The sequence below is a fragment of the Crinia signifera genome, chromosome 6 (assembly GCF_055691185.1).
Source record: "Crinia signifera chromosome 6, ASM5569118v1, whole genome shotgun sequence".
NCBI classification, from domain to species: Eukaryota; Metazoa; Chordata; class Amphibia; order Anura; family Myobatrachidae; genus Crinia; species Crinia signifera.
This window is the reverse complement of record NC_139222.1, coordinates 149,635,512-149,647,614: the sequence shown is the minus strand read 5'-3', so window position 1 is coordinate 149,647,614 and position 12,103 is coordinate 149,635,512. Positions and strand designations below refer to the sequence as shown.

General features: G+C 38.9%; 1 protein-coding gene across 3 annotated transcripts in view; it reads right to left on the bottom strand.

Moving 5' to 3' along the window:
• Positions 1 to 12,103, bottom strand: part of MYH7B (myosin heavy chain 7B) — a 41,964-nt gene that overhangs the window by 14,760 nt on the left and 15,101 nt on the right. For all 3 annotated transcript variants that reach the window (XM_083147604.1, XM_083147603.1, XM_083147606.1), the window contains 11 exons: positions 11,668 to 11,771; positions 10,874 to 11,012; positions 9,140 to 9,258; positions 8,723 to 8,872; positions 7,482 to 7,652; positions 6,430 to 6,609; positions 5,875 to 6,007; positions 5,063 to 5,139; positions 2,000 to 2,087; positions 1,316 to 1,433; positions 978 to 1,101 (listed from right to left, as the gene is read on the bottom strand). In XM_083147604.1, the coding sequence (XP_083003730.1) occupies positions 978 to 1,101; positions 1,316 to 1,433; positions 2,000 to 2,087; positions 5,063 to 5,139; positions 5,875 to 6,007; positions 6,430 to 6,609; positions 7,482 to 7,652; positions 8,723 to 8,872; positions 9,140 to 9,258; positions 10,874 to 11,012; positions 11,668 to 11,771 (1,403 nt within the window). The remainder of the gene's footprint in view (positions 1 to 977; positions 1,102 to 1,315; positions 1,434 to 1,999; positions 2,088 to 5,062; positions 5,140 to 5,874; positions 6,008 to 6,429; positions 6,610 to 7,481; positions 7,653 to 8,722; positions 8,873 to 9,139; positions 9,259 to 10,873; positions 11,013 to 11,667; positions 11,772 to 12,103) is intronic.

Genomic DNA, 12,103 nt, shown 5'->3' with positions numbered 1-12,103 from the left:
TTGTCACTCACATTTCCACCAACAATAAAATGGGATTCTTATATATGAACAATAAATCATTTCCTTTAAATCAATTTGGGGACACAGGAACCTGAGGATATAGAGGGTGAAATGTAATAGGATGAGAGAATCAGAAAGTGAGAGATTTAAAATAAATCACCATTTTTTTTTTTAAAGCGGCAATCATTTACACTGCAAAATCAAACTGGTTTAGCAGTGTAAATGATTGCATCTTAAAAAAAAAACAAAAAACAAAAAAAACAGGAGATTTCTTACCAAATCTCTTACTTTCTGAATCTCTCATCCTATTATATTTCCCCCACAATGTGTTAACTCATCCCTATTCCTTATCCCTATCCTTCTGGTCATTCCACTATCTTTCTATCCAAGCTACAACACGAGACAGAACCAGGAGTAGAAAAGGACAGAAAGAGAGAACTGACATCTCCCAGAAAATAACATTTACCTTGTGTGCATTTCAAATTGGAGAACTAGAGTGAGAAGGACTTGTGTGCACAATGTCCTCTTATGGATTCAAAGAAAAGGCTTTAATACAGGCCAGGGTCACGGCTGTCGGAACAGATCGACAGTCATGACCCGGGATTGAATACTCCCCTAAATTTGTAAAAGTGTAGACTGAAAACCACACAGCTGCTCAGCCAAGGTACCACCCACTGGACGCTCCTCAAACTTAAAGAATAAGCCTTTATACTGAAAGGAACAGGCCTTAAAAAAAAATATAGTGCCTAGGATGATGGAGTGGGTATGCGGAAAGAAAGAAGTCCATGCATATTTTATTTAAAGTGTCAATAATGTCATGAACAAGAGTCTACATCCCCCAGAGCCAGCTGGATGATAGAGAAATATGGTTTATGTAATTTTATTGTATTTACATACACAAACAATTCCACTGAATCATATTAGTGCTTCTGAAAAGTCCATTGTTATCTGAAGTGAAATAGGCATATAACAAGTACCTTCGTGTGTCCAAACTTGTATTGTGTATGATCAATGTCCAATGAACCCAATAATTTTTCAGTGGCTTTTCTGCTATCAACAAATTTGTCATCTGGAATAGCATTAGGATTGAGTATCCGATACCTGTGAACACAGTAAGAGTAGAATTAATTATTCTGGCCACACACAGTAATTTTGGCATTGACCGATTTTGGCAATTTCAGCTCATTTCTGGGATACATGAGAAAAATCTGATGAAATGATTGGTGACTATTAAGCAAATCTGTAAATTCACTGTTGACATACTATGACTGTACACCCAAGCGGTTAGTAGATAGAGGTTTCAGCTCTTATTTACCTCTGCTTAAAATCAGCATACAGGAGTCTGTTGGGATACCCCTTACGGCAAATTCTGATGCCCTCCAGGACACCGTTGCATCTCAGTTGGTGAAGGACCATGAAAGGATCCATAACACCTGAACAGGAACCATTATGAAATCACAGTAGAAACATTAATTTTCTCAACATTCAATATTTATATATAATTATATCATTCTTATACATAACCATCATACTCTATGTGTTAGCTATATGTAATCCATATTATTTGTGGTGGTTCTAGATTAAGTAATATCATTTAGTAAATCTCTTAGCAAATGTCTTTATAGCATTGATCTTCTGTAAATATCTTTATAGGGATGCTATTGTAGTTTTTCTAAGAACATTTGCTGCTTGAGAAACCTGCATCTTTTATATGGCCACAGTAGTTCCTTCTAATATCATTAACCACTAACATTATGGTCTACACCTGCCATCTTTTATTGTACTAGTAAAGCCCCCCATCGTGCTTTCCCCATATTTATTGGTATCCTGGCAGCATGTTCCACCTCTCCTGTTATGCTAAGGTCCATCGCGTCTCGCTTGCAGTGGGAGCATTTGGGGCGAGTAAATGTCGTAGACAGGACAGATCTTCGCAGATTTAGATACAGACTTCAGGAATGTATGCGATAGACCAGTCCTATGCTATGTAGTGGTGTCATACCTGGAGTTTTGCTCTCATTAGGAATGATGCATCTCACAAAATGAGGCTGTGTTGAGCGAAGATTAGTCATCAGTTTATTCAAATTCTCCTGTACAACAACAAAAGGCCAGTGTGGATTTATTCATGCAAAATAAATAATAATAATACATTTTTAGATTTTTTTTCTAGGATAGGCTTCTTTCAAATTCATGTTTTTATTTTATTTTAAATATTAAGCAGGCTTGTTCAAAGTATTGATATACCAAATATGTATTACACAGTCCTAAGGAGTGACATAACTTGTGTGACATAGGGGGTCTATGCATTAAACCATGGAGGGGTAAAATGGATGCAGACCCAGCCAAAATGTGCCTTTTTGCAGATGACACAAAGGTATGCAACAGGGTAGACACACCAGGAGGGGTAAAACAAATGATTGAGGATCTAGGCAGATTAGAGAAATGGTCAAGAGCATGGCAACTACAGTTTAATGCCAAAAAATGCAAAATCATGCACTTGGGTCTCAGAAATCCAAAGACTCAATATAGTATAAATGGCACTTTAATGGAAACTACTGAGGAAGAGAGGGATCTAGGTGTCACTATTTCAGGGGACTTAAAAGCAGGTAGGCAATGTAACAAAGCAATGAAGAAGGCAAGTCAGATGCTTGGTTGCATAGGGAGAGGTATCAGCAGTAGAAAGAAAGAAGTAATAATGCCACTGTATAGGTCATTGGTACGACCTCACCTAGAGTATTGTGTTCAGTTCTGGAGGCCATATCTCCAGAAGGATATAAATACATTAGAGACTGTACAAAGAAGAGCAACTAAAATGGTGCATGGTCTACATCACAAAACGTACCAGGAAAGACTAAAAGATCTTAATACGTATACTTTAGAGCAGAGAAGGGAAAGGGGGGACATGATAGAAACTTTCAAATATATTAAGGGCTTTAACAAGGTACAGGTGGGAGACATTCTTCACGGGAAGAGGAGCAACAGAACACGAGGACATGCACTGAAACTAGAGGGAGGAAGATTCAGGGGAAATGCGAGGAAGAATTTTTTCACAGAAAGAGTAGTAGATAAGTGGAATAGCCTCCCAACAGAGGTGGTAGACGCAAATACAGTAGTACAATTTAAACATGCTTGGGATAAGCATATTGATATCCTTGCAAAAAAATAAGGATCAAATATGGTTTGAGGTAACATGTTTAAAAAAAGGGGCAGACTAGATGGGCCAAGTGGTTCTTATCTGCCGTCAAATTCTATGTTTCTATGTTTCTAATCAGGCTGGTACTAGCACTAGATGGATTGTGCGGGATCTATCACCTTTTCATGGCAAACTAAAGTCATTATGTGATCAGAAATTGATTGAGATAGTAGTTACGTATAAAGACCATAAACTTTAGTACAGTAGTAATATGCAATCATCCCATGCTCAATAAAAACACCATGCACAAACTATCTGCCCAAGCTGCACTAATGTCAAATAGAGGTAAAAACTCTGAGAAGGCTTCAGTGTATTTTACTTGTCACCTACACACAGAGAAGACAGCCATGTTGTTTAATGAACAAATATTAAATAACCAGTGAGCCTATTACATTCCCTTAGCTAGTGACATAAATGAGACACAAGCAAATAGATCATAGCCTCTTTCAATCAATTAACAGCACATTATTTCTTAGCCCGTACAATGGTTATTCAGGTTTGGATCCTTACCCTATCTTCCATCTTGTTTCACGGATCTCCTCACTGGTGTGTGCAGCAGAGCGGGAAGCAGTACAGACTTAAAGTGATGTTCAAGAAATGGATTTAACTAAACATCACTGCAAGTCTTAACTACCTCACACTCACAGAGACAACACTTTGTTACTCCGTGTAGCTTAGCCCCGCCATGACACAGAATACTCACATACTTCTATGTGGATCTCTCATGCCACATAAGCTATTTTAAATAGACAGGGCACTACTTTGTGACTCAAGAAATAAATAGTGTGTATAACATTGGCCACTAAATGGAAGCTCGTAAATGTAAATTTGAGATATGCACATACATCATTCTGATAAGTTCTATGGTAATTGTTCTTATATGTATATTCTATGCAAAGTACATTATTACTATTTGTGTAGGAACATTTAACCAACAACTAACATTAGGCTGGATTCAGACCTACTCGCTGATCTGCAGATGGCTGCGAGTAGTTAGCCGCTGCCCTGTGTAAATTTGTGTTTATTGTGAATCCGCTATCCTGTCACTCATCCATATGTAATTCATTCACTATCAAATGATTTTCCCAGTCCACAACTCTGCGACAGAGACAGGCTGTTTGAGGCTGGTGCCGACATCACACCCTCCCTTAAAACACCCTGGCATGCCTGCATTTTTTCTGGCACCCCAGAAATTGAAAGGTTATCACCCCCAAACAACGACTTTGTGTCAGTCAAATTGTGAAGAGATTGCAATGAGATATTTTCGCTATTTTTGTTGCTATTTGGCCGCTCACATGCGTGCTACGATCCTTGCGCATTTGCAGTCATTCGGTAAACGATAGGATTATGAATCAACTCTGCATTAACGCTATTGTAACAATGCAATGTGTAGGATTCCTAAAAGTTACACCCAAAAAGGAAAGCAAGTTCGCACAATTCTCTTGGGGGCCTGCCCCGAATTACTGCCTAGGTGTTCCCCCTTAAGTGTTTTAGAAGGCACACTGTAATTTATTTTTGGATCACCTATAGATTTATCACTTAATATGGAAACAGAGTTTAATGGAAAATACAGTAAAAATCTCTTGGTCCATCTAGTGTGCCCATGGTCATACACACACTAGGGTTCATTTTGCACCTAATATTACATTTTCTTGTTATTTCTTATGGTCACCTCCAGGTTGCAGGGAAGAACCGGATGTAAAATAGGCTCCTTCATATTTTTTATTATTTTTGAAGGAAAGTAGCAGTTTATATTTTGAGTCATTTTGGAGAAAGTGCTATAAAGCTCATTATTAGATATTTCTGTGTAACATAATAAAATACAATACCATGAGCTGCCAGACTAAATCATCATTGCATTTCATTATTTACCTTGTGAAGCTGAGACACTGTTTGAAATGACGCGGCTTTCTTGCGTTTTTCTTTCACTCCAGCCTTTTGCTGCCCATCTGCAGGAGTAATAAAGATGTTACCTCTAAGTAGCACCTATGGAAATAATTACGCTCTAAAGTAAATGTGGACATCTAGCATATCAACTCTAGCGCAGCACCTATGGGAGACTAAAAGATGGCACATGCTAGAAGGGGAAAGTCGACAGTCAAAAGGTTGACATTGGATTTATTACCTTTATTTTTTGAGCCAATGTGCCGGCAGGAGGTATTTGATGCCCTGTCATCCACTAGGAGTGGTGGGAGAATAAAAGAGTGTGCTAAGCGTAGGGAGGCCCCGTGTCTGAAACGTTTTGGTGTCCATGGCGACTGTGTCGACATTTGGGACAAAAAAGTGAAGAACCCCATGTCAAAATTTTGACTGCTGACCTTCCCCATGTTGACCTAATGACCCTGTCGACCTAACACCCTGTCAACTTTCAGCCATGTCGACCTTCATGCATGTCGACCTAGTTGCTGTCTATCCAATGATCCATAACCATCCAGTTACATGTTTATTCATTAAAAAAAAAAATCAAATGAACCAGCATATTTTCTTTTATTCTGTATTTGGTTCTTATTATTTTGTCACAACAGGGGCCATTTTATAACAATGATATATCACTCGTCGGCCTCATACATATCTTAGAGGGTGAATGTAGGTCCAAGAATATACATAAACAGGCACTCTACATAAACAGGCACTCTACATAAACAGGCACTCTACATAAACAGGCACTCTATCACATGCATTACCTGAGTAGGAGCTGACATATTTTTCATACAGACTGGCCAGCAGTTTGTTAGAGGATTTCTGGAACACGCCTACAACGGTTTCATTCAGGGGATCCTTGTTCTTGTCCAGCCATCCCATAATGTTGTAGGGTACCTGTCCAAATAAAAGGTCATTGTCAGGTTTATCTTTAAAAGTGCCTCAGCAAATGATTTCTGTTCTTTGGAGCTTTTGGAAATCAAACAGGGCTTTGAAGTGGGATTGTTTTAAGAGTGAGAGGGCAGAACCAAAGATCGCACACATCTTGTGGTTTTTTTTTGTCATAAAATGATAGAAACATAGAAATTGACAGCAGATGAGAGCCACTTGGCCCATCAAGTTTGTCCCTTTATCAAGTCTTCTCCAATGATATCCACTCTGCCCGGACAAGCTAACAATTAATGATGTCCCACAATGAATAATATAAAATAAGTTATATTCGAATATATTTCAATGAAGTGAACTTAGTGGTGGAACCTTAGAATTGCACTTCTGCAAGCTTGTGCTGAAATAAATGCAATATAGAGTGTCATACTTACCACTCCAGCATAATGTACAAGCTCAAAATGAGGCTCATATCTGCGTTTCTTGTCTACTTTTGGCTTCTGGAAGTTGGGAGATTTCCCTAAGTGGTTGTCGTACAGCTTTGCTTTAAAGGAGATATCTGATGCCTTAGGAAACATACATTCTTCTTCCAGGATTGAAAGGATGCCCAAAGGCTGAGATAACATCATGAATACAAACACATTGGAGGTTACTATTCATAGCTTAATAAAGCTGAATTCATAACAATTAACATTTGGTAGAAATCGTATGAAGTTATCAGTTATATGACAATAGAAATGATGCAGATGTACTAAGCCTTGGAGAGTAATAAAGTGAAGAGAAATAAAGTTACAGTCAATCAGCTCCTAACTGCCATGTTACAGAGATGATTGGCTGGTACTTTATTTCTCTCCACGTTATCACTCTCCAATGCCTAGTTCATCTGCCCTAATATCTCAAGGATGAGTGATCAATGAAACACTGAGTATATCAGACAATTTGTACAATTGTCACCAAGCTACCTGCGTCCTGGCTACAAATCCCACTGGGTTTTATTTTAAGAACTAGACCAAACGTACAAAGTGCTTAGTTTGTCATAGAATGTCTACACAGTTAAGGTGCCCATAGACGATCCGATGCGGGCGTCCGTTTTGTGCTTAAATAGCACGCATCGCATCCCTTGTGCATGCGTTGTGCATGCAATGCGATGCGTTGAAAAGCCAGTACAAAAAGTATGTGCAGCACATACTTTTTGTACTGTACGATGAGATGCCGCGGGAGCGCGCACCTTAAAGTACAAAACGGACCCCGCTGCATCGGAGCGTCTATGGGCACCTTAAGAGATCATTGTGGTGGCTTTACTTATCATATGGCCTAAACTAGAAATAATATAGGTATTTTTATGCATTCAACTTTTTCACAGCTGTTATTTTATTTATATCATATTTTAATTAAATTAACTAATTGTTTTAAGTGTACTTGTCAATGCAGACTTTATTTTGTTTGAGATTTCTAGGCACACATAAAGCATCATGTGGTGTGATACCTTCTCTATGAGGTCAATGCAAGCCTGTAAATCAAGGCCGAAGTCAATAAACACCCATTCGATCCCCTCCTTCTTATACTCTTCCTGCTCCAGGACAAACATGTGATGGTTGAAAAACTGTTGCAGTTTTTCATTGGTAAAGTTGATACAGAGTTGCTCGAAGCTGTTGTACTGGAGGACAAAAACACACAAATGGCACACAATTAGCAACAGTCAGGACAAGTGCTACCTCTAAGCTGAGTGATAGGGAATTGATTGCAGTGAGCTTTATATTCTCAATGCAGACCTGAAGAATTGTTATCAATATAGACTGAACTTTAAACTCTTCGCTTAGAGGGGATAATTATTGCAAGCATGTAAATATTTGTATTTTTAATACAAATCTATATTTTGTAAAGACCACACTGCAGCACAGAGTACACTGGGCTTGATTAAAATTTGTACATAAACCCATTGGTTACATCCAAATCTGATGTTCGGAGTTCTGCAGGATCCAGTCAATTGGTCCTTTGCGATTACTTGCAGTCCCCTTAGCATGATTGGCATACTGCATAGTGGGGGCAGCGACCAGGTCTGTTCTAAAAAACTGGAATGCGTTGTGCCCGTTTGCAGGTATGCTGACCCTATGGACAGCATCATTGGATGCAAACTTCCTGTACATGGCAATGTAACATACTTGAGAAAACACTCTAATGGGGAAGTTTTTCACAATTTTTCCAGATGTTTCTTCAATATTTTTTGTGTGGGCTATCGAATTTGAACGTTCAAAAACAATATACATATTCACCCAAAAACACAGATGTTCAGTAAAACCTGTGAATGTTTGTTAGAAGCATCCCTGTTTTCGGGGCTAAATGGATAGCCCACAGCAACACAATAAACCACAATCAATGATCACAGGTAATTGAATATCTCCCCAAGAGTTATTAAAGGAGTCTTGTCAGTCGCTCTATATGCAAATCAAGGGCTCAGTGTCAAAGATAACTTGGGGTGTGGGCTTTAGTATATAGTGTTGTTCTTACTTCTGTAATGCAACAGACATGCTGAAGACAAAAGGTTTTCTTTAAAATATGGTGATTAGTTAAAACCACACATTGAAAAATCAAAGATTTAACTATATTTAAGTTGTTACTATTCATGAAATTTATTTCAGTGTGCGTAACCCTTGTCAAATGTTCCCCTAATATCATTCAAGTAGCTGCATATATGAGTGATTAATGCAATCAGTCTTGTGGTCTTACCTCAAAGATTTCAAAGCCAGCAATATCTAGAACTCCTATGAAGAACTGCCTGGCCAGCTTGGTGTCCAGCGTCTTATTAATTCGACTGACGAGCCACTTAAACATCCTATCATAGGTTGCTTTTGCCAGTGCACCAACTGCAAATACCACCTGGAGAAACAAAATATATATATTTAAATCTATTTAATAATCAATGAATTGGAAAGTATTTAAACACACTAGGGAATTAAAGAGGTGGATGAATGCTTAACCCATTATGTAATTGGTTATGTGTTTATATTTTCTTTTTATAGAATATTCGGTTAATTTGTCACAATTTAACCCACAATCAACTGCTACTTTCTATTTCCTTCATATTTGGAGGCTTAATTTATTTTCCTATGCAAAGTCATTCCTATGTGACTTGAATATACATACCTGCTCCACATTCTGACCTTTGGTCACGTATTCATTCCCAACTTTCACTCTAGGATGGAGCAAACCTTTAATGAGATCAGCTGAGCTGATGCCCATCAGGTAGGCTGCCTTGTCCGCACCTGTGTAATATTGTGATACATATTTGTAAATCCAGGGGTGCAGGACATTAATTTAAACAGAAATATAAGTAAAGACATGTGTTACACATATCATAGAAACGACTGTAGGTGATAAGTAGAAACCAATGGCATTGCAACGCAATAGTTCTAAAGTATTCACAAAATCTCTTTCTTATTCTCACTCCCTATTACATTCTCCCCAATGTGTTTTTGAGAAGGGGATTTCTTGAACAAGAATTACTTACAATGAATTAAAGATTTATCTTTACTGAAAATACTACACAATGGCCCTTATTCTAGTTCACTTGTAGAGGCAAATTCCTTCTCAAATGGGCAGAACCATGTGCCATGCAGGTGGGGCAGACGTAACTTGTGCAGAGAGAGCTAGATTTGGGTGAGTTATTTTGTTTCTTGCAGGGAAAATACTGACTGCTTTATTTTTACACTGCAATATAGATCTCACTAAGCTTCAAATGGCTTTAGACTTCCTACAATTACACTTTTTATTTATATAAATAGAAGCAGAGGTACTTTTTGGAATATGTTACACTAGTAGGAGTCCTCCTCATATTTCATTATTACACACAGACACAGAAACATACATATGGTCAGATGCACCAATCTTTAAAAGTGATAAAGTGGAAGATATACCAGCCAATCAGCTCCTAACTGTCATGTTACAGGCTGGGTTTGAAATATAGGAGGACAAGTGGGGGAGTCTTCCGCACAGGACATAGATCGCTTATTATAAGAGTAATGATGTGGCCCCCTATTTCAAATGTGTGGCCATGGCCAATAATTTCTCAAGGGGTGTGCTACCACTGACACTTAAATGACGAATTAAGCACAAGGAAAGAACAGTGTGTCAGAGTGTGGTGCACCTCTAGATTCATAGATCATCTAGAGGTGCACCACACTCGGACACACTGTTCTTTCCTTGTGCTTAATGGGTTTGAAATATGGCAGGAGCTGATTGGCTGTTTTTTTTTTTTTTTTTTTACCACTCTCCACTTTATTTTGGACCACACTCTGGAAACGGTCAACCTAAGAAACCAATTATCAGGATTGAACTGCATGTACAGACAACAGAGAAGGTTCCTAACGACCCGCAGGAGCATGTGTCAATCACGATATAGTCATACCTACTAACTGTCCCGCTTTCCGTGAGAACGTCCCAGTTTTTGGGGAAGTCTGCGTCCTGCCCGGGGCCGGCAGTGTACCACGGTGGAGGGAAAGTTGGGAGTCCCCATTGTGTGCACAGCGTCTATTCCCGCAAGCAGAGGGGCTGGGGGCTGGCCAGCAGCTTACAGAGCCGCTAGCCAGGCCCTCACAGCACAACACGATTTGTAGGCCATGCCCCCCTGCTCCTAGGTCACGCTACCTAATTTTGGGCACGCAACTTCGGCATGCGCTGATGTCCCTCCATACTTTGATTCAATGTTGGCAGGTATGATATAGTGCACACAGAAGGCGATATACACAAAAATATTATTAATTATGGTTCTCATCCTGCATATATTTTAAAATACCATCTAATGTGTACACGCCGTAATGCTTCAGTATCCTTTCAAGTTGTATTTACAAAACAAACTATCCATGAGGAAAGGCAACTCACTTTCAGTGCCATCTGCCTCTGCTTGCTCCTCCCGCTGCTTCTGCTTGAACTTCATATTCCCAAAGTGCATAACTGATCCAACTATTTTATAGCTGGCGGTTTTCTCTTCCTGACTAAAACCTAAGATGTCCATGGCATGCTGAGAAAAAGAGCACATGGGAGAGGTAGTTGGTCATTAATACATGGGAATGTATAAGGTTGCATACAATAAAATCCTTGAAAAGCAATTGCTGCCTATATCAGTGGAAGTAGACTTTGTATTAGCTGGACCAAGAACACCTGATGTCTCTAGTTCCTAGTGAATTGATTGGCTGTTTGTGTGTCAGTGATGTCACTAGTTCAAATGCATTTTGCCTGTTGGTGATGGTATTTCCTAGTTTTAAATTATAGGTGCTAGTTACTAGTGGATGAACAGGTAGCATGTAATGAAACTTATTTCAACATATTTCAAACGTCATGTATCCCTAAATGTCGACACAATAATACTAATAGCAAATGTAAAATTATGTGAGTAATCTTATTTTAAATGCTGAGTGGTGAAATATAACTGTCTGATGCTGGTTTGGCAAAAGCCAACATTTCATCGGTTTCAATGAGAGATTTAAAATCAATCTCTTTAAAAGAAACACCAAATGTTTTTTGCTACATTAAACCTTATTCTAAATCCCTGAAATATTGACACTTGGCACAACTCACATTATATTACAATTAAGAGCCAAATATTTTTTATTATCTGTTGCACTTCTGATACTAAGATTTTAGTCATGTGTATTGAAGATGCCCCATGTACATACATCAGTTGCCATAAGCTCTTCTCCATCATCCAGATTGTCCACAGTTGTTACACCTTGTGAACAGAAATGGTAATCGTAGGGGTTGGTGGAGAGCAGGAGCATGTCTATAAAGATCATTCAAATGAGAGAATATTGGATTAGAAAATATATATAGTGATATATTATCCCTTAATAAGCCACATACAATTATTTTCTAAGTACAGGTAGAGTCTCCCGTATCCGGAGATCTCTTATCCGAAATATTCCAAAAAACACTTACCAAGTCCCCCGATGTCCACGGTGGACTTCAGGATCTTCTTCAGTGTCTTCAGCGGTCCCAGGAGTGCATTGCGCAGGTGCGTCGGTGACGTCACTGGTGCACCTGCAAACTCGCGCAATGCACCCCTGGGACCACTGACGAAGATCCTGAAGGCCATCTTGGACACCGGGGGACCAA